Source organism: Typopeltis vanoorti, chromosome 2 (assembly GCF_054136105.1).
Source record: "Typopeltis vanoorti isolate ZY-2024b chromosome 2, IOZ_Tvanoo_1.0, whole genome shotgun sequence".
In the NCBI taxonomy this organism is placed as follows: Eukaryota; Metazoa; Arthropoda; class Arachnida; order Uropygi; family Thelyphonidae; genus Typopeltis; species Typopeltis vanoorti.
In genome coordinates, this window is record NC_143550.1 from 89,931,699 (window position 1) to 89,955,093 (window position 23,395).

At 37.9% G+C, this 23,395-nt stretch overlaps 1 protein-coding gene across 2 annotated transcripts in view; it reads right to left on the minus strand.

Moving 5' to 3' along the window:
* LOC150109241 (prestin-like) overlaps window positions 1–23,395 on the minus strand; it is a 399,320-nt gene that overhangs the window by 108,792 nt on the left and 267,133 nt on the right. For both annotated transcript variants that reach the window (XM_090406615.1, XM_090406623.1), the window contains one exon: window positions 2,119–2,214. In XM_090406615.1, coding sequence (XP_090262741.1) covers window positions 2,119–2,214 — 96 coding nt within the window. The remainder of the gene's footprint in view (window positions 1–2,118; window positions 2,215–23,395) is intronic.

The window sequence follows — 23,395 nt, forward strand, 5'->3', positions numbered from 1 at the left end:
AGTCCATATTCTCTTATTTTGCACTTTTATTTGCTTAACTCTTGGTACCTAGTTATGCATTGCTTGTGTGAGATGTTATTTTATCAAGTTTGTATGTTCTGTCAACTTCTTTTCTACACAGCATCAACAAATGGCTGGATTTAAGGCTGGTTGTGGTTCATAAGCAATAACTTTAAAGAAGTCCCTCTGTACTGAGTAAATTTTAGATTTAATATAGCTTCATATTTATCAAAGGCCTCTTGTAATGTGAGGTACTAAGCTGTAGCCTGTCTAGCTGATGTGAAAATTTGGATTTGCATCACTCCAAGGTATTGACTAATTGATGACAGAGATTATCATATAATAAATTTAGTTTAATCCTTTATCCAAGTGTGAGCAAACAAAGTTTGCGCCTGAAAGTATCTTCAGGACTGGGGTAAGGTGGTACAACACTAGGACAACTCGTTGCAAAGGTGGAGCAAGCTACCAACACTCCTGTCTCAGTACTCCTATAATGCAAAACACATCTCCTTGCAGATATGTCTAATGCTATGCATTAAGGGAAGGGCCACTACCCAGACTAGTTTCGACCTTTATTGAGGTCTCTTCAGTGGGAGCCAGGCCCAAGTTGAGATACCAGGCAGAAGCTTTAGCAGGTCATCTCTACCTATAGGAGTTGCCAAATTTGGCAACTATTTGGCAACTCCTATAGGTAGAGATGACCTGCTAAAGCTTCTGCCTGGTATCTCAAATTGGGCCTGGCTCCCACTGAAGAGACCTCAATAAAGGTCGAAACTAGTCTGGGTAGTGGCCCTTCCCTTAATGCATAACATTAGACATATCCGCAAGGAGATGTGTTTTGCATTATAGGAGATACTGAGACAGGAGTGTTGGTATCTTGCTCCACCTTTGCAACGAGTTGCCCTGGTGGTGTACCACCTTACCCCAGTCCTGAAGGTACTTTCAGGCGCAAACTTTGTTTGCTCACACTTGGATAAAGGATTAAACTAAATTTATTATACTCTAACCAAGTGAAAAATAAACTTTCAACAGAGATTATCATAATCTCCCACCTTATAATTCCACATGTCCCTTTTTGACAGTTATATTTTCCTACCTCTCAAACCAGTACCTTATGAGGTATCAACACTGTCTCTGACCAATTGCAGTGTTGATATCTCATTAACAATCACATCCTGTGAGGATATCAACAAATCCAGCACTATCCACAGGTTGCTTCCATCTTATGCTGCTTAAAATAGTTATCTCAAAGATTCTCCTTGTTCCATTCACTATCTCCTCCTTCCAATCCACATTCCTATAATTAAACCTTACCATTAGGATCACCTTCTTTTTATGCTCAGTCAGTTTGCTTAAACAACTCATAATCAGTTTTTTACATTCCCTATATCAACATCCTATTTGATACACTATTCTGTTAATTTTAACTTCACACCAAACAGATTCAAAGTGTATGTAATTCCTCTGTTATCATTAACAGTACTTTTCTTCCTCATTTTACTTTCTTATCCTTCCAGAAAAGTCTATAACCTTCCATTTTGATTCCTGACAGTAGATAATCTACATAATCTTGTAAATAACTTTTGCTTACACAATTATCTTTGGGTATACTGACTCAATCAATGAGACAAACTCAGCTTCTTTGTTTCTGATACTCCTTACATTAGCATACAAACATAATAACAATGAAGCTATCCCATCAACCATCACTCCCCACTCTATCTATTATAGCACATCTCTCTCTTCAGTCTGACTACTCCCTTCTTAATACATTCCATCACTCTGTCCTACAATATTATCGCATCTTCAATTGTATCCATCTTCCTACTATCCTTCCAATCCGCTTGAGAATCTCTCTCTCTATCTCTCTGTGTGTGTGTGTGTGTGTGTGTGTGTGTGTGTGTGTGTGTGTGTGTGTGTGTGTGTGTGTGTGTGTGTGTGTGTGTGTGTCTATTATTATTATTATTATTACCTAAGACCCCATGGAGTCACAGACTCATCTAGGAGGTTCCTTTTGTCATACACACAGCTCATTATTATGTCAACATTGTACTGCTTTAATTCTTCCATAGTGAAAAAAAAAAATAATAATACAGTTAAAATGAGATATTTACTTACAGCATCTAATTTTGAAGTATTCCATGCTCTTTTCAAATCTCCAAAATGAATCAGCATTGACTTTAATGAGATCACAATAATAGCTGACAGAACACACTATGAAAATACAAAATATTAAAACCAATTTGATTAAATATAATATAATGCAATAAAATATAATTAAAAGTAAATACAATCAAATAAACAATTAATAAAATAAAATGTAATTAAATCTGAATGAATATGGATAAATGACCAGAACTTCTGAACAACATTCAATCTTCACCTTCTCATGGTGAGTCCCATTAGCAGGTTACATGAATATGCAATGAAAGAGAATAAGCTGGCTTTTTAGGACTTTTTTTGACTAAATTGTATTCTACACTGACTTATACCCCAAATAAAATGATGGTACACATGATAAAATGTCAGATCAACTATGGTGTCACCAAATTATGCAAGATGCATTATATTCATCTGAGAACCAGGATAAACATGAAAAAGTCTGATGGAAACAAATTCGACTGCTGTATTATGAAGATCAGCACAATCAGTGCGAAAAATATCAGTGGAAAAGAAGTAAAACTTTTGGAAGAATTAAAGAAGCAGTACCATGTTGACATAACTGGTGTTTACCAAAATGACACTAAAACAAGTTGAGACACCTAAATAATTCCAGCATTGAAACAAATAACTATATTCCACAGAGAAAGCAGCTGACATAATAATTTATGTCAGCTGCTTTCTCTAATGCCACAATAAAACTCTTCTATTTTACAACTGACACAAATGTCTTGTCGAATTTCTCATTTTGAAATTTATCCACATCATTCTTTTTAAACTTATTGAATAGCAGGCAATTTCAAATAGAATGATGTGGATAAATTTCAAAATGAGAAATTCGACAAGGCATTTGTGTCAGTTGTAAAACAGAAACTTCTACCAAGGAAGAAGTAGAAGAGTTTTATTGTGGCATTAGAGAAAGCAGCTGACATAAATTATTATTATTATTACATAACACTGCCAGGGAGTCCAAGACTCATTGAGGGAGGGCACCTATTCTACAACTCTGTCTCCACCACTCAATCCATCAACTACAACAAATCGCAACTACACCAACATCATCTACCACCCACCACCACCGCAAGTAGTATTTTCACAGACAATCACAAACCTCCATGTCCACGTTGGAATTCGAAACCCACAGCCTTTTGGCTGGGGAGCGAATACGCTAAACACTTGGCCAACGAGGCCAGCTGGTTGGCCAAGTGTTTAAAGAAAAAGGAAATGCTGGTTCTTGTTGGGATCTAAATAGAAAAGTAAGAAATCAATTCCAGCGATACAGAAAAGTTTTGGGAAATTTGGAGAAAAAATCAAAGCTCATAATACTGGTAAGTGCATGGAGGATGACATGGACTAGTCATTACTGATGCCACATACCAACACAAAGATGTACATAAATTCACATGAAGAGAACATACAAGAAATAAGAAAAGTCTTATTCTATATGATATTGTGGAGAGAATTTATTCACACCAGTTCAGAGTATAAGAGAGATAAAATGATCAAGAAATGATCATCATTTAGTTCTGAGAAGGTTAAAAATTATCATCAGACTGAAAATAAAAATATATACAAATGTTTCAAGCAGCTTTCAGAGGAGAACTATAGACTCAAATATATAAATATTATTGGAGAAAACTTAAAGTTTGAAAAACAAGACCAACCTTGGAAACTCAATGGCAAAATTTGAAGAAAATATTGGTTAATTCAGCTGGAAAGAGATGTGGAGAATTCTGCAAAGAGTGAAAAATCAGAACTTCACAGTAGACTAAGTTAAACAAATAGTCCTGAAAAAGATAAAATGATATAAAAGTTTGTGGCAAGTAAGTTAGTAGGACACAAAGAAAAATGTGAGAAAAACTGTATATAAAAGTAGCTAAACAAGTAATGGAACACATAAGTATGTAGGGAAATGGTGTTCAAAAAATCATAAACAGTAAATGTAAACATCCACAGTTACAATCACAGGATTAAAGCTTAATAGCAAAGGAGATGGTTGAAAACAGCTCGGTTGTAATAATAATAATAATTTAAAAAAAACTGGCAGATGAAAAAAACCTTGACAGATGAAAGGACTTAAACAAGAACGATGGATGGTTTACATCTGAATGGATTTGGTGTTCACAGTGCAGAAAAAGTGTTGTTGAATGAAATGAAAGTGGATGTGCAAAATCAGGAAAACTAGAGTTTCTAGGAGAAAGCTGTTCAGCGAGTACACAGATACCAGTGAGGCATCTGAGTATAATAACGTGCAAAAATATTTAAGTTAGTACAGCTGATAACAAACCAGAATGGGATAGTTAATACAAAGCATAACGGTAATGGCGAACCTCGATGCACTTTATCCATACTAATGCCACAAGCATTCAGAACAAAGGAGAGGAGTTTTTGATTGGTTAGTTCATTTTGGTCAAAGGTTATTGGCATTAGTGAGACATGGCTGACAGAAGATGATATAGTTAGTGGGATAAAATATGAAGGGTATAGTATTTTCAGAGAGTGAGCAAACAAAGTTTGTGCCTGAAAGTATCTTCAGGATTGGGGGTAAGGTGGTACAACACCAGGACGACTCCTTGCAAAGGTGGAGCAAGCTACTAACACTCCTGTCTCAGTATCTCTCTTAATGCAAAACACATCTCCTTGCGGATATATCTAATGTTATGCATTAAGGGAAGGGCCACTACCCAGACTAGTTTCGACCTTTATTGAGGTCTCTTCAGTGGGAGCCAGGCCCAAGTGGAGATACCAGCCAGAAGCATTAGCAGGTCATCTCTGCCTCCACCTTTTTAATAAATTACTCTGGATTTAGAGAAAGATGTTGAAAGTTTATTTTTCACTTGGTTAGAATATAATAAATTTAGTTTAATCCTAATTAAAGGATTAAACTAAATTTATTATATTCTAACCAAGTGAAAAATAAACTTTCAACATATTTTCAGAGAGTACAGAGAGAAAAGAATTGGGGGAGGGGATATTGTTGATGACCTGCAATCAAGAAGAGTAGGAGTTCAACTGGAGGTCAGTGAAAGCAGTACATCTGAGGCCATCTGCCATAAAATAGAGGCCAGCACAACAAAATATACAGTTCATTGTGCTACAGACTAGGGGATGTGAAGGATGATGTGGAGAGAATGCATTGGCAGGTAATTATTAATGGGGCTTCAATTACGAGAACATAGACCGGAAGGAAAAAAATGAAACGAGAGGAAGAAAATGGAATTTATGCAGCTACTAAAGAATAATTACCTGAAACAGCATGTAACAGAATATACTAGGTGCATGAGAGTGCTCGATCTAATAATTGCATCAGAGAATTTGTCTGTGACCAATATGATAACATTGAAGTCATTGCAGTCAAATGGTAAGAGTGATCAAATGGCTTGACCTGGGAGGTGGCTAAATGTGTGAAAAAAATAATAATTGTATGATGATACATGGCCATGAGTCCCCTTTACAGGGAGGTACGGCACCATCTCAGTCCCCCAAAATTTTATCTGGGTTCTGGAACCAGCATAGCTGACAAATCAGACCTATGGCTGGGTCAGTATTCCTGACTGTAATCCATGTGTGTTTATTTACTGGGCTGGTTTGCCTGCTTGCGGGATGAAAAACCCCAGATAAACTGGTGGAAAAAACCCTGCTGTCCACGCTCAAGACTGGCTAACTTGGCTATGGCTGAGAAAGATCCTGTGGAAATTTTCAGTTAGAGGGGAATATATGTAGAGGGGCTGGTAAGTATGAAAAACTTAGGAGATTGCTTGGATCACTACCATAGCATGTGAAACTGCAAAGGCTGGATATTGATAGTGTATGGGAGGTGGTAAAGGAGTGTTTGATGGAAGTAATAGCAGACTATATACTTAGAGTTGGTAGGATGAATAGTATAATTAAGCAGGAATGGCAGAAAAAAAAAAAATTGTGGAGGGAGTTCGAAGAGAAAGATGACCAGCAGGCACATAAGCATTACAAACCATGGGCCTGAAGTTACAAACCAGTGTGGTAAAAAATGTAAAATCAGAGTATGAGAGGAAATTAGCAGTGCAGGACAACAAAATTAATCCCAAAGAGTTAAAGAAGTTCTTTCAGTAAGAGAAGAATAATTATGGTAATAAGCCATGTGGAAATATAGCTTATATGGAAATAGAGGTAGATGAACTGGAGGTCATAGGATATTACAGAACCTTGATGTGAATACAACTATTAAATTATAAATTAAAGATGCCAAGAAATTATATTCTCGGTTTCATCCTTTATCCAAATGTAAGCAAACAAAGTTTGCATATGAAGTCACCTCATGACTGGGTTACTTGTATATAGAGGCTAATAGCTTCGCATCAATTGCCTTAGTATCCCATAATGCAACAACTCTGCCACAGATGGAGCTTATGCAATTTCCTATGCTGGTCCTAAGCCCAGGTAAAAGAGGAAGGTTGAGAGCAATGGGTAATCACCCATCCTCGTAAAAATTGCTGATTACAGAAACCATCAGTGAAGCAAGAAATCCCTTGGGGGCAGAATGCTACGACCTGTGGTCCTCCCAACAGATGACTACTTACAGGACTTTGGAGAGGAGCCAACAACTATGACACAGGTGGGCCAAGCCTTATGGAATCTCACTTGCAGATATGCTCAATCACTCACCCTAAAATTAAACTTAAAATTGGAACATGGAACATTTGCACAATGTATCAAATTGGATAAACTAGACAGATAATCAATGAAATAAGTAAATATAGTATTGATATCTTGGGAATTGCTGAAACAAGATGGACAGGCTTTGGTGAGATAAGAACAACTGACAAATACTGCATATTGTATTCTGGAGATGAAAGACACGAGAAAGGAGTTGCATTGATAGTGTGAGAAAGCAAAGAAAAGTCTGATGGATTGGAACCCAGTAAATAACTGAATAATTAAACTAAATTTTTCTCTAGGTTCATGAAATTGACCACCATACAAGCATATGCACCCACAAATGATGCTGAAGAAATGGAGAAACCCCAATTTTATGATCAAAAAAGTGATTGACAAAGTTCCTAAACATGATCTACTAATTTTGATGGGAGACATGACAGCTAAAGTAGAAAAGAAGAAAGACAGATGATGAATGTGCTATAGGAAAGAAAGCGAGTGGCGAACAAAATGAAAATGGAGAACTTTTTACATCCCTCTGTGAATTAAACAACCTCATCACAGGAGGTAGTATCTTTAAACACAAGGAAAATAACATTGATAAACTGAAAGAAAAGAAAACAAAAGAGAAATTTACCAATGAACTGAAGAATAGCTTCTCAGTTTTGGGAGAATCAAACGGTAATGATGAGGAAATTAAGATTGAAGCCAACTGGGAAAAGTGTAAAGAAGCCTATAAACAAAACTGCACAAGATATTTTAGGGGTGGCAAGTGGGAAGTTACACAAAGAATGGATTACAGGAAATACATTAAAACTAACTGAGGAAAGGAAGAAGATGAAAGAGAAAATAAATAACTCCAAGTCAGAAAGATTATGCAAAGAATATCAGAAGCAATATACTGAGAAGTATATAGGATGGTGAAGAGCTCTGCCAGAAATGATATGAGAAACTACTATCAGCTGTTGGCTGAAGATGCTCAGAGAGCGAAGATGAATGTGGAGTTAAAGATAAAAACAGTCAATTACTAACTCAGGAGCAAGAAGTCCAACAAAGATGGAAAGAGTATTTTGAAGAACTATTAAATGTTAAACATGATTCTATAAATCCAAATATTGAGTCCCATTTCGAGGACATACCAAATGGTTTCGAACTTCATGTAAACATGGGAGAACTCACAGTGCAAGAAAGCATGGAAACAATCAAGATCCAAAAGAATAGAAAAGCAAGTGGAAATGATTAACATTAACACTAAATTGCTCAAAGCTGATCTAAAACATCAGCAACTATACTATATGAACTGTTTAAATTTCATCTGTGCATCTGAGAAGGTTCCAAGTACTTGGAAAGAATCACAAACAGTCAAAATTCAAAAAAAGGTGATCGTACAGATTGCACCAACTGGAGAGGAATCAAGCTATTGTCAGTACCATCAAAGATCTTCACTAGAATTATAATAAATGGAATAAAAGATAGCACTGAGAAAATACTGAGAATAGAGCAAGCAGGTTTTAGAAATGGAAGAAGCACCTTGAATAAAATTTTTATTTTGAAATCATAATTGAAGAGTGTGGAACTAAATTCAACTATATATCTTAACTTCATTGATTTTACTAAAGCATTTGACAACATAGACAGAGAATGTCTATGGAAAATCTTGAAAATTAATGGATTCCTTAACAAAATAATAAATATCCTAAAAGATCTGTATGATGGAAGTAAAGGACAAATTCTAGTAAATGGAACAACTTCTGAAAGTTTTGACATCAACTGGTGTTAAGCAAGGATGGTGTAATGTCTGGAATGATTTTTATCATTGTCATAGACTGGATAATACAGCACGCCCTGAAAAACTGAAAACTGGAATAAGATGGAATATTGATACCACATTAAAAGATTTGGACTACTGATGACATTGTACTACTATCATCTAGATTTGAAGGCATGAAAATTAAATTTGCTAAACAAATAGGCATCAATGAGAAGAAAACCAAAATAGTAAAAATCAATAGTAAAATGACCCAATCTTTATAAATGGAAATCAAGTAGAATTGACAAACACTTTTAATTACCTTGAAGCAACTGTCAACATGAAAAGTAGTACTAACGAAGACATTACAATAAGAATAAAAAAATTGTGCTGTGCATTTAAAACTTTACAGAAAATTTGGAAATCATCAAATATAAAAATAAACTTAAAGGTGCAAATATTTAATTCAACTATGTATTAAATCTGTACTACTTTATGGAAGTTAATCATGGAATTTAATCAAACAACAAGAAAATAAAAACTGATGCCTTCCAAACAAAATGTATTCACAGAATTCTCAAAATTTACTGCCCAAATAAAATTTCAAATATTGAAATATACAACAAAACAAAAACCAAACCCATCACAATAGATTTAAAGAAATGCAGATGGAGATGGACAGGCTATGTATTGAGAATGCCAACATCAGAACATACAAGAACAGTATTGACATGGGTACCTGATGGTAAAGGGAAGAGAGAAAGACCCAAAATGGCATGGTGCCAGATGGTAATCAAAGAACAAAACAAATGATGGTCGAGCTGGGGGAGAGAAAGACAAGCAGCACTGGACCGAAGAGGATGGTGCACTAAACTTGTGGCCTCATGCACTTCATAGGTGTAAAGAGCAATAAGCAGTAAGCAAGCCCATAATGCAATGCACATATCCTTACAGACATGTATAATGCTATGCATTATGGGTAGTTGTGTAAGGTACTCAAGATACAAGTAACTCAGTTGTGAAGTGACTTCCCGTGCAAACTTTTGCTTACACTTGGATAAAGGATGAAACTGAGAATATAATTTCTTGGCATCTTTAATTTATAGTATAACCAAGTGAAAAACTTTCAACAACTATTGAATTAGATGATAACCAGCTAGAATTTTACAAGAAGGTGCTATGGAATTAACAGTGACTTTGACCACATTGTTTAATTTAAGTCACAGTTCTGAATTGGCCCCAAGGGAGTGGAAAGAGAGAAAAATAATTCCATTGCATAAAGGAATCTCCAAGACTGAGATATCAAGTTACTGACTGATCAGCATCACAGGAGTCATGGTAAAAGTATTGGGGTAGTTGGTTAAGAGAAAAATGCAGGAATAGGTAAACAGGAATGTGACACTATATGGGGGCAACATGGTTCTGTGAAGGAAAGGTCATGATTTACTAATTTTCTCACATTTTATAATGCAGTGACAGCTGAATTGGATAAAAGCAATGGATTTATAGTGATACTGTTAGACTTTGTGAAGCTTTTGACAGGATACCATATGGAATTCTAATCAATAAACTGCAGCACTTGGGAATGGATATAAAGTTGGTGAAGTAGATAAGAGCACTGGCAGTTGAAGAAGAGATACCAAGCAGTAGTTTATTCAGGGGTAGAGTCCAATAAAAAGCCTGTGACTAGAAACATGCCACAGGGCTCTCCTCTTGAGCCACTACCTATTTAGTTATCATTATTATGATTATTATTACAACAATGGGTGGGTGGATAGGGATGCGATACTCTATACTGGGCAGCATAGCTTTATAAATCAGGTCCTCTCTTAGTAACTTATTCACATTGTATAATAAAGTGATAACAGAACTGGATAAAGATAATGGCTATACAATGATACTGCTCGACTTTGCCAATGCTTTTGACAGAATACCACATTACACTATTACAAAAGCTGGAGCAAATGGAAATGGATATGAGGCTAGTAGCATGGATAGGGAGTGGCTGACAGAGATACCAGAGCGTATTATATAGTGGAGTGGAATCTAGGAGAATGAGAGTGACTAGTGGAGTACTTCCAAGTTTCTGTGCTAGGGCCACTATTCTTTAATTTGTATAACAATGATATAGGGAATTTGGGGAGGGGAGATTCAGTTGTACAGCCTCTGTAGTTCAGTTGGTATAGACAAAGCCATTTGGGTTCAATTCCAGTCTATAATGCAAGGAACCTTTATGTGATCACTTTCGACTAAAGGTGAGTTAGCCAATCTCATACAGAGGTAGAAGGTTTCTTCACCCAGAAAGTCTGTTTTTTTGTCTCTCAGAACAGGCAAACTGGTCCCATGAATAAGCATGGATTTACAGTCATAAAATATATATATATATATATAATTCCTCATTAACATGGCTCAACCTGCTCCTCAAAGGGATGGAGGTGAAACCCCATACAAATCAATAAATAAATTCAGTTGTATGCTGACGATGCAAAACTGGGGAGAGAGCAATAGTTGATAAAGTTGAATCATTATGCAGGATGTAGATATCCTGCAGAATGATTTAAATAAAGTGGCATTGTGGGCAAAGGATAATAATTATCAATTTAATCTTGCAAAATGTAAGGTTATGCACTTCAGATTGAAAAGGATGCCAATGTTGTATCATGAAATGGTATATAGTGTTACTTCTTTCATGAATTGTGCTACATTTTTTTCTCAGTAACACAAGTGCTCTTTAGTGGTGCTGCTTTTGGAATTTAGTTGTTTATATTGTGTTATTTTTAGGTTACCGAGAAGGCGAGGTCAGAGTCAGACACATCTGTGGTGGAAGAGGAGATAAGTTTTCATTATTTAGTATAGTTAAATATAGTTTATACTTATAGTATCATTATACAGTAGAGCATATAACATAGAATTTAGCATTTAATTGTAGTATTATTTAGTATTTAGCATTTAGTTGTAATAGTTCCTTGGCACAATTTGAATGATGGCAGTTGCAATTACAAATGGCATGTCACCAAGTCCTCCCCAATTTAAGGACTCTATTTTGCATTACATAATAAAGGATTTTGTGGCATGCGGAGATTGTGGTATGTATGCGTCCCAGCAGTTGGATATGTGGTGGGTGAGAGAAGGCAGAGTGCGTATATGTGCAAAATGTAGGCAATGGGAGGAATTTAGTGACTTAGATATTACAATAACCAGCCTCGCTGCATCAGGGGTAGGAGAATTTTGGGAGACAAGCAGTGTAGAATAGGAGCAGGAGAAGAGAGGGCATGAGAGAGAGAGAGGGGGGGATATGGGAATGATAAAAGACAAGAGAATAGAAACAGTAGAAAAGAGAGAGAGAGAGAGAGAGAGTTATGGGAATGATAGAAGAAGAGAAAATAGGAGCAGTAGAGGAGAGAGAGAGAGAGAGAGGTATGGGAATGATAGAAGAGGAGAGAGAGAGAGAGAGAGAATGGAAACATTCAGAGAGAAGGAATGAGAAGAATGCAAGGGAGTGTTGGAACCATGGATACAGTGATGCCAGGACAGCAGGTGAGTAGGGGAACACAGCGTGAAAGAGTTAGAGGAGGGAGGGAGGGAGGGAGAGAGAGAGAGAGAGAGAGAGAGAGAGAGAGAGAGAGAGGGATGCAGGTGAGCAATCAAGGAACAGAGTGGTAAGTGCTGTGATGTATGGAGACTCGATGATCCGTGGTGTGCAAAATAGGATGCCACAGAGGAGGATTTGCCTCGAGGAATGATAGAGAGGCCTTTATTGATTATGAAAAAGCCTTTGACAAAATTAGTAGACAAAAATTGTTTAAAATATTAACCGATTTAAACATAGCAAACCAACTTTTACAATCTATTCAAGAAATATATACAGGAAATAAAATAGCAGTTAAATTAGAACACACCTCAGAATGGAAAAATATATCAAGAGGAGTACGAAAAGGATGTACCCTCTCACCTCTGCTTTTCAATATATATATAAATGAAATATTAACAATCTGGAAATAGCATAACCCATTTAGTATACAAATGACCCCACAAATTAAGATAGATACACTACTATTTGCAGATGATCAAATAGTATTAGCTACATCAGAAGATGACTTACAAAGATCATTAAAATCATTAAATGATATCTCAAGCAATATAATATGACAATATCCAAAGAAAAAACAAAAATAATGGCATTCAAAGGAGAAAACCCAATAAGAAGTAAAATAGTGATAGATAATAAAATACTAGAACAAGTAAACACTTTCAGATACTTGGGATGTGATCTATCATACGAAGAAGAAAAAGACATAGACACTAAAATATCAAACTTTGTCAAAGTAAACGGCATAATAAATAATATATTTAAGCCATCCCTGGTACAAAAACACACTAGAATCACACTATATAATGTCTTGTCAAAACCAACTCTACTATACGGAAGCGAAACATGGACCATGAAAAGGAAAGATGAAAAATGAATTCAAACAGCAGAAATGAAGTTCCTCAGAAAAACAGCTGGATATACCAAGTGGGACCACAAAACAAATGAAGAAATCTTACAATCCCTGAAAATAAAAACAATTAATTACTACATAAGACAGTATAAACAAAAATGGCTAGAACATTTAAATCAAATGGACAACAGCAGACTACCAAAAATATTATACAGATACAAAATACGTGGAAAAAGAAGAATCGGAAGACCAAGAAAGAGATGGCATGAGACCGGAACAGGCAACATGGCCGAAATTCCATGTTAGGAAGAAGAAGAAGAAGAAGAAGAAGAAGGAACGATAGAGACTGTGGCTATGACAATTAAGCGGGGTGAAAGGGTGGATGAGATGATTGTGATGGTGGGCACGAATGACTTGAGAGGCAATGTAAATTGGGTGGTGAGAGATTTGAGATTGTTGCTTAAGGTTGTACAAAAGAAAACGCAGAGAGGAAAGATTGTGTGTGTGTGTTGCCCAGGTATGATAGTGACAAGCTGAGCAGAAGAGCAGTAATAATGAATAGCATAATAACCAGAATGTGTGTCAGAAGAGAGGATTGGAATATGTGGATGCTTGGAGGGCATTTGAGGACAGAAAGGAACTATATGTGAGAGATTGCTTGATTTGAATGAGGAAGGAAGTAGGCATCTGGAGAGATTGCTGTTTTCTGAATGAGTCGGTATGTCAATGCATGGAAACTAGAATTCCCAGGGTAGATGATAGCAGGGGGTGGCCTCTTGTGGGAATGGGTGTTTGGGAGGGGAAGGGGGACGACATCAGGTAACACTGAGTCCAGTGGCATCTAGAGGGAATAATGATAAGTATAGATGCAGTGACATTTTTATGCTTTATACTAATGCCAGGAGTATAATCTTGGGATTTCAGAGATCCCAATAATCTTGGGATCTCTGAGACATGGTTGGTGGAAGATGATATAATAACAAGAATAGCAGTAGCATGGTACAACATTTTTTGGCAGGATAGGAAGGGAAAACACAGTAGTGGAGTGCTGCTTATGATAAGTGATGACTTATGTCCTCTAAGAGTGGAGGATTTGGAAGGCAGTGACACTGATGGTTTTGAAAGCATATGGTGTGAGGTAGTGGCAGGCAAGACAGGATATTTAGTGGAGTGTTGCTAAAAGCCAAGAAGCACAGAGGGTGAGGAGCAGGAGATGTTTAGGCAGTTGAGCTTGGCAATAAGAATGATTGTTATGGGAGATTTTAACTACAGCAGTATAAGCTGGGAAGAGGAAAATGCATGTAGTAATAAGGGAATGGAATTTCTAGAATTCTTGAGGGACAAATGTCTTAGGCAACATGTAATAGAGGGAACAAGAGGTTCAAGAGTTTTGGATTTGATCATAGCATCAGAAGAGTTGATAATAACTCAGTTGACATCTCTCCCACCAGTTGGAGAGAGTGACTATTTGGTTTTGACCTGGAAGATGAATACACATGCAGGAGTATCAAAGAAAAGGGAATGTATGTGGAATTATAAGGCGAGTGATTATAATAGTCTTAGATATCAATTTGGGACAGTTCCATTTGGGGAGGAATTGGAAAGGTGAGATATCATTAGTGCTTGGAAAATTGTGAAGGAATATTTTAGCAGCAATAGTCAGCTGTATTCCACGAGTGAACAGTTTGGTGTAAAGTGGATGACAAACAATATCAAACAGGAACTGCAGGTGAAAAAGAGATTATGGAAGAGATATAAGGAGAGGGGTGGACAGCAGATGTATGAAGAATATAAGACTCAGGCAAGAGAATGACTAGTATGGTGAGGAAGGGAAAACTGGAATATGAGAAGAGATTGACATTAAGATCCAAAGAAATTCCTAGGGAATTTTTTAGCTATGTGACCAGTAGGAGGAGAAATGATCATGGAAGAATGATATTGTGGGATAAAAATGGGAACAGTGACTATTGCAGAGAATATAGTGGAGTTGTTCAATGAACAATTAATTGGAGTATTTCATCCAGGAGAAGTAGGTTTTAATACTAGAGAGATAGAGCAAGTTCGAGGTTTAGAGGGGCAAGAGGAGAGGGGGTTCCAAATACTGAGTACTCTGGATGTCAGTAAAGCTGTGGGACTGGATGATATTTCACCATAGGTTTTGAGAGAATGTGCTAAAGAACTGACAGCTATCTTGACCTGGCTTTTCAATGAAAGTCTGGGTATGGGAAAGGTACCCAAGGAATGGAAGGAAGGTAAGATAGTGCCATTGCATAAGAGTGGTAGCAGACTGGAAGTGTCTAACCATAGGCCAGTTTGTGTGTCATGAGTAGTTGTTAAGGTCTTGGAGAAATTAGTCAGAGACCATATATAGCATTGGGTGGATGAGGGGTAATGTTATCTGTGAGAATCAACATGGATTTGTTAAGGGGCACTCTTGCTTTAGTAATATTATTATTATTATTATTATTAAACAAGACCTCATGGACTCAAAGACTCATCTAGAAGGTCCTTTTATCTCACACACATCTCATCATACCGCGTCTTAAACACATTCAAACTCCTTGCAGACACCACACTCTCAGGCAAGGCATTCCAATCATTCACAACTCTGCATGAAAAAAACCTGCCTCTCACTCCCCTACTCACACCCTCTTTATACAGTTTCCAGGGATGACCTCTGGTTCTCCCCTGATCTCCCACTATTCTCTGTAGAACTTCTCCACTATTGATCCTATAACAACCCCTTACCAACTTGTAGGTCTCTATCATATCTCCCCTCTTCCTTCTCTCCACTAGAATCTGCAAATTACATCTTTTCAATCTTTCCTCATACTCGACATTCCAGAGGTCAGAAACTACCTTAGTCAGTAACCTTTGGACCCTTTCCAACATCTCTTCATCCTTCTGAAAACCAGGTGACCAAATCTGGGCACAATAGTCCATGTGTGGCCTAATCAAAGCCTTATACAATGGAACAAGAATCTCCCTACTTCTACACGTCAGTGTCCTCCTCATCATTCCCAGAAGTCTTTGTGTTGTCTTCACAATTTTGACGATGTGTCCCCTAAATTTTAGATCCTTATCCACTATCATCCCCAGATCTCTTATTTCCTCTACTTCCAACAATATATTCTCACCAAGCATAAATTCTACATCCCATCTTTGTTTTCCAAATTTTAAAACCTTACATTTTGCAACATTGAACTCACATACCCATTTGCTTGCCCAATCACTCAATTTATTCAAGTCTTCTTGCAAGGCCACAACACCTTCACTACTCTTTATGGTTCGTCCCAACTTTGCATCATCTGCAAACAACTGAATAACTCCATCCAAATCTTCGCCAATATCATTAATATACAAGTTAAATAGTAATGGCCCTAAAACAGATCCTTGAGGCACTCCACTAGTGACTTTCCTTTTCCTGGATATTGCACCTCCATACACAACTTGTTGATACCTATCAGATAGCCAGTCTCCAATCCAATGTGCTAATCTAATATCCTACCCCATCTGCTCTAGTTTGACTGTCAACTTATCATGAGGTACTCTATCAAAAGCTTTTGCGAAATCCAAGTATCCTTCTCCTCTGTCCAAGGAAGCAGTCACTTTATTGTAATAAGTAAGTAGATTACTAAAACACGACCTTCCTTTAGCAAATCCATGCTGTCCATCAAAGATTATACCATTGTTGTCAACCCAACTCTGGATCCTAGTTCTCACAAGCTTCTCCAACAACTTAACCACAACATGTGACACACAGATAGGCCTATAGTTTGATGCTTGAGTTCGATCACCTCCTTTATGAAGTGGCACAATCTTGCCCTCCTTCCACTCTTTAGGGACTTGACCAAGTGCAAGACTCGTATTAAAAAAATATGTCAGGGCAGGTGTCAACTCTCTGGCACATTCCTTCAGAATACGCGGTGATATATTATCAAGTCCCACAGCCTTATTTACATCTAGTTTACTCAACTCCCCAAACACCTCTTGCTCACTTACAGTCAGTCTCTCCTCCCCATCATCAACTGCTCTCAATCTCTCCATGAAGTCACATTCACAAGATTGAAAGACCTTTATGAACCGCTCATTAAGTATCTCCACCACACATTCTGCAACAGCTGTCTTTATACCATTTCCTCCAATCAATGTCATCCTTCCATAATCATTCTTTCTTTTGCTGGCTACATATCGAAAGAACTCCCTAGGATTCTTTTTAGCTTCATTAGCTAACTGCTGTTCATACCTCTCTTTCGCTACTCTCACCAACCAAGTTACCCTCCTTACCTGGTCTTTGTAGACCTTATGAAATTGGTTACTTCCACTTCTCTTATGCTGCCTCCACAATGCCCTTTTTATCTGTATTGCATGCTTAATTTCTTTATTCATCCATCTCACACCTACCTTATTTAACCTTCTCACCCATGGTATACATTTAGACATTGCATCCACTAAATATTTTTTGAAAATCCCCCAAGCTGCATTGATCTCTTTTCCAGCTAACTCCTCATTCCATGCTACACCTGCAAGCTGTCTCCTGAGCTCTTCATAATCACCCCCCCCCTTGTAGTTCCACATATACCCTTTTCTCACAGGGGTCCTTGCACTGCTGGCAACCACCCAAGTAATCACCTCATGGTCACTTTCACCAATTGGTGGATGATTTGATACCTCATTGATAATTACATCCTCCGATGAGATGACCAAATCCAAGACCCTTAATCCTCTTGTGCCCTCTGATACATACTGTCTGAGGTAGTTATCCCTCAAAAACTCAAGAAATTCATTTTCTTTACTTCCAGTTGCTATCTCTTCATTCCAGTCTATATTGCCATAATTAAAATCACCCATAATGATCACCCTTTTCTTATTTGCTTGGCTTATTTGACTATACATTTCACTATCACCACCATCCACATTACCAGGTCTATAACAACATCCCACCAAGTATTTGATTCTCACACCATACTGCCTCAAAACCACTGGCCCCATTTCCCTCTTGCATCTCTACCTTGTATGGACATAACTCTTTCTCTATCATCAATAGCACTCCCCCTCCCTTTTTACCCCTTCTATCCTCACGAAACACATCATACCTTTCCATCTCTATTCCTGTCCGGATGTCATCCTCATCTAACCATGTCTCACTTATTCCGACAATCTCTGGGTGCACAGACGCAATTAGTGCAGCCATTTCATCTGCCTTGTTTCTTATACTTCTAGCATTGGTATACAAACACAACTCATTTCTGGATCTACAGCTAGTTCCACTGATACCACTCACTCGATGTGATCTCTCCATGCTGGACTGGGGCCATTTCCCTTTCTGCTTTTTCATTTTAGAACCCTTTGCAATTCCATCTGTTTCCTTTTGATCCCTGATCATCCCATTACTTTCCTGCCTACACATGCTCTCACCTCCTCTTGGAGCATCCACCTTTCTCACGCTGTGTATCCCTGTCCACCCTGAGCCTCCCCGTTTCCCTGCTCCTCTTGCACACCCATTCTCTCATTTTCTATACTCATACCACTCACTTCCCCATTCATTTCCACTCCTTCAATCTCTCCTGTCTTACTCTCCTGCTCTTCCACATCACTCCCCTCTCGATCTGATTCATTCTCTCTATTCAATTCTCCACTTTCCAGCAGCAGTCTCTCCAAGCGACTCACACCATAACTATGATTGCCTTTTATAATAAAGTGACGAGAGCAGTTGATGAGGGAAATGCATATACTGCCATTTTTTTAGGTTTTGCAAAGGCATTAGATAACGGGTTTGTCAACTGGATTCAGGATTGGCTGTCTGATAGGTATCAGAGAGTTGTGTAGGGTGGGGCAATATCAAGGAGGCAGAAGGTTACAAATGGGGTTCCATAAAACTCAGTACTAGGGGCCTGAGTTCTATGGAACTCAGGCAAATAATATGGAACAGTAAATAATAGTACTAAAACAATAACCTGAGTTCTATGGAACTCAGGTTATTGTTTAACCTTTATATCAATGACATTGTCAATGGATTGCAAGGGGATATTCAGTTTTTGCAGATGATGTGAAGCTGGGAAGGGTTATTAGTAATAGTGTAGATGTGGCAGCCCTGCAAGAGGATTTGAATAAACTAGACAGATGGGCAAATGGGAGTGTTGGTTTAATGCAGCAAAATGTAAAGTCTTGAAGTTTGGGATACATTGATGGGAGGCTGCATACTGGATTGGAGGAGCTGTACTGGAGGAAGTAGGGGAGACGAAATCTTGGGATGACGATTGACAGAAAACTGAAATTCAGGGAACATAATGCAAAGATGGTGAAGGTAACCCAGAGGATTGCTGCAATGCTGAAAAGGATGCTGACTTACAGAGATGAAAGAGTTATTATTCAGTTGTATAGGACCCTGATCAGACCACACTTAGACTATTGTTCTCAAATTTGGTCTCCAGGATTTGAAGGAGATAAATTAACTGTGAAACAGGTACAGAAGCAGATAACAAAGAGATGGTTCAGGACTGTACAATGTTAGTTATGAGGATCGGCTGAGGGAATGTGGACTTCAGAGTTTGGTGGATAGAAGAAGGATAGGTGATATGATTGAAACTTTTAAATTGTTGAGAGGCAGTTACAATGTTGACAATGGGGGAGTTCTTTCACTTGGTGGAACAGCGGGAAGGAGTGTTGACAAGGGGCCATCCCTGGAAGTTATGAAAGGAGGCTGTGAGCAAGAGGGTCAGGAGTGGTTTCTTTGCATGGAGGTTGGTTGAACTGTCGAATGCATTGCCTGATAGAGTGGTGAGAGCGAGAATGGTCAATAAATTCAAGGAGTGGGATGATAGACTTTGTGTTTCCTAAAAAGGACCTCCTGCAATGAGTCTCTTGACTCTATGGAAACCTGAATAATAATAATAATATTGATGGTATTGGATTGCAGGAAATTGATGAGGCTAGGGACTTTGTGATAATGCTGGACAAAGAGTTGAAGTTCATAGGGCATATTGCAAAAGTTTGTAAAATAGCTCAAAGGATTACTTGGATGTTGAAAACACATTAACATACAAAGAGAGGGAAGATATTATACCTCTTTGTAAGACTATGATTCGGCCATATCTTGACTACTGCATACAGATTTGGTCACCTGGGTTTATTGGGGACTAGCAGGAAGTGGCAGAGAGAGAATTCAGAGATGAGTGACCAAGATGGTGACAGGTCTGTAGAATACTCCCTATAAGGATAGGCTGAAGGTTTGTGGGTTACAAAATTTAGTTGCTAGGTGGAAAAGAGGGAACATGAGAGAAGCTTTTAAGATATTAAAGGGGTTTTATAAAATTTATTGAAGTGAAATTCAATATATGACAAATAGTCAGAGAACTAGGGGCCATCCACGAAGTTGAGTAAGAGTGTGGTTAGTAGAGGTTTTTGGCATGGAGAGTGGTGAGTGAGTGTAATAGACTGCCAGAATTGGTTGTGAGTTCAACCAATTGTTTATGAGTTCAACCTGATGATGAATGGATTCAAGGAAAGGTATGATAGGATTTGTGTGTATAATGATTAATTTGGATGTCCCACGATAAGTCTCTGGACTCTATGGAGATGCCATAAAATAATAATGATAATTATTATTATTATTACACTGTTCATGGAGCCTGTGGATTCATCATGGAAAGTTCATTCAAATGACAACATATTTATCATACAAAATCTTAAAATCTTTATCAATCTCTACATTAACAACATATTCCAGTAATGCATTCCATTCACTGAGAATTGTCCATTTAAAAAACCTCTTACATAACTTCCAGGGATGGCCTCTGGTTCCTCTCCTCTCACCTTCTACATTTTTTTTAATTCCCCTCTGGATTAATTCAATAAAATCCTATCACTTGAACATCTCTATTATATCATCTCTTTTTCTCTTATCTACCAAACTCTAATCCACCTTCCTTCAACCACTCCATAGCCAGCATTCGAGAATCTCCTGATAGTGTCTAAGTCACTTGTATCTGGATCCTCTCAGGATGACTGAAGGGTGATTTAACTAGACTGGCAGTGTAGAGAATGGAGAATGGCTATCAATTTAATATGACAAAGTGTAAGGTTAAGGTTCTTGAGTGAAAAAATTGTCAGCTGTGTACTATATTGATGGAATTATACTCCAAGAAATGGATGAAGCCAGGGATTTGTAGGTGTTAGTGAAAAGAGAGTTTAAGTTTAGAGGGCATATTGCAAAAGTGCCTAAAGCAGCTCAGATTAATTGGTTACTACCCAAACAAGCAGAGATAAACAGGTTATCATACCTCTTTATAGGGCATTAGTAAGACCCCCCCCATCTTAACTACTGTGCACTGATCTGATCACCTGGGTTTCTTGGGTATGAAGAAGTGGAAAGGATTCAGAGGCGCGTGACCAAGATCGTGGCAGGTCTATGGAATGCATCTTATGAGGATAGGCTGAAGATTTGTGTGTTACAGAAATTGGTTGACAAGTGGAAAAGGGGTGATATGACTGAAACATTACTGAAGGGTTTTTATGGGATTAATACAGAGGAAATTTTTCGGAACTGGTCTAGTAGTAGTCAGAACTATGAGCCATCCTTGGAAATTGAGCAAAAGTGTGGTTAGCAATGGTGTGAGGACTTGATTTTTGGCTAGGAGAGTGGTGAATGAGTGGAATACATTGCCAGAGTCTGTTGTATGGCCATGACTGTGAATGAGTTCAAAGCCAAGCATGATGGAGATTGCATGAATATTGGATAGTGCTTGACATAATATTTAGGGCCTCCCTCAATGAGTCTATCGACTCCATAGATTTTCTCATATAATAATAACAATTTAAAAAAAATTAAACTGATAGCTATTATCTCTTGCTTACTCATACAGACAATTGTTCCTTGATCCTCCTGTAAGGCCACATCTTCTCCTCATAGTTTTTCCCAACTTTTCATCATCTGCAAGCAGTTGCATATCTTCAGTTAAGCCATCCTGTCCCAATATCATCAGCATACAACTTAAACAATAATGGCCCCAATACAGACCCTTGCCACAACTGAAGGTGATCTTTCTCTCTTTTGGGTTACTACTCCCTCATGCATAACCCACTGATATCACAGACAAAGATTGGCCTATAATTTTTAGCCTCTGTCTTATTCTACTTTTCCCCTGCCTTTATGAAATGGAACAATTTTATCCTTTTCCCACTTCTTTGGGATTTTTCCTGTTAGAAGACTCTATGTGTGCCAAGAGTACTGTTAATTCCTTGGAGCATTTCCTTCAAGACACGTCATGATATATTGTCAATTCTTTACTGCCTTATTAGCATCATGTTTAATTTCTCATATGCCTCTCACACCCTATCAGTCCCTCCTTCACCATATCCTCTGTGCTTAAGCTTCTCATGATTTTGCATTAATGAAGGTGAAATACCCCGAAATGCTCACTGAATTCCTGAACTATATTATTATTATTATTAAACAAGACCTCATGGAGTCAAAGACTCATCTAGGAGGTCCTTTTATCTCACACACATCTCATCATACCGGGTCTTAAACACATTCAAACTCCCTGCAGACACCACACTCTCAGGCAAGGCATTCCAATCATTCACAACTCTGCACGAAAAAAACCTGCCTCTCACTCCCCTACTCACACCCTCTTTATACAGTTTCCAGGGATGACCTCTGGTTCTCCCCTGATCTCCCACTATTCGCTGTAGAACTTCTCCACCATTGATCCTATAGCAACCCCTTACAAACTTGTAGGTCTCTATCATATCTCCCCTCTTCCTTCTCTCCACTAGTCTCTGCAAATTACATCTTTTCAATCTTTCCTCATACTCGACATTCCAGAGGTCAGAAACTACCTTAGTCAGTCGCCTTTGGACCCTTTCCAACATCTCTTCATCCTTCTGAAAACCAGGTGACCAAATCTGGGCACAATAGTCCATGTGTGGCCTAATCAAAGCCTTATACAATGGAACAAGAATCTCCCTACTTCTACATGTCAGTGTCCTCCTCATCATTCCCAGAAGTCTTTGCGTTGTCTTCACAATTTTGGCGATGTGACCCCTAAATTTTAGATCCTTATCCACTATCACTCCCAGATCTCTTATTTCCTCTACTTCCAACAATATATTTTCACCAAGCATAAATTCTGCATCCCATCTTTGTTTTCCAAATTTTAAAACCTTACATTTTGCAACATTGAACTCACATCCCAATTTGCTTGCCCAATCACTCAATTTATTCAAGTCTTCTTGCAAGGCCACAACATCTTCACTACTCTTTATGGTTCGTCCCAACTTTGCATCATCTGCAAACAACTGAATATCTCCATCCAAATCTTCGCCAATATCATTAATATACAAGTTAAATAGTAATGGCCCTAAAACAGATCCCTGAGGCACTCCACTAGTGACTTTCCTTTTCCTG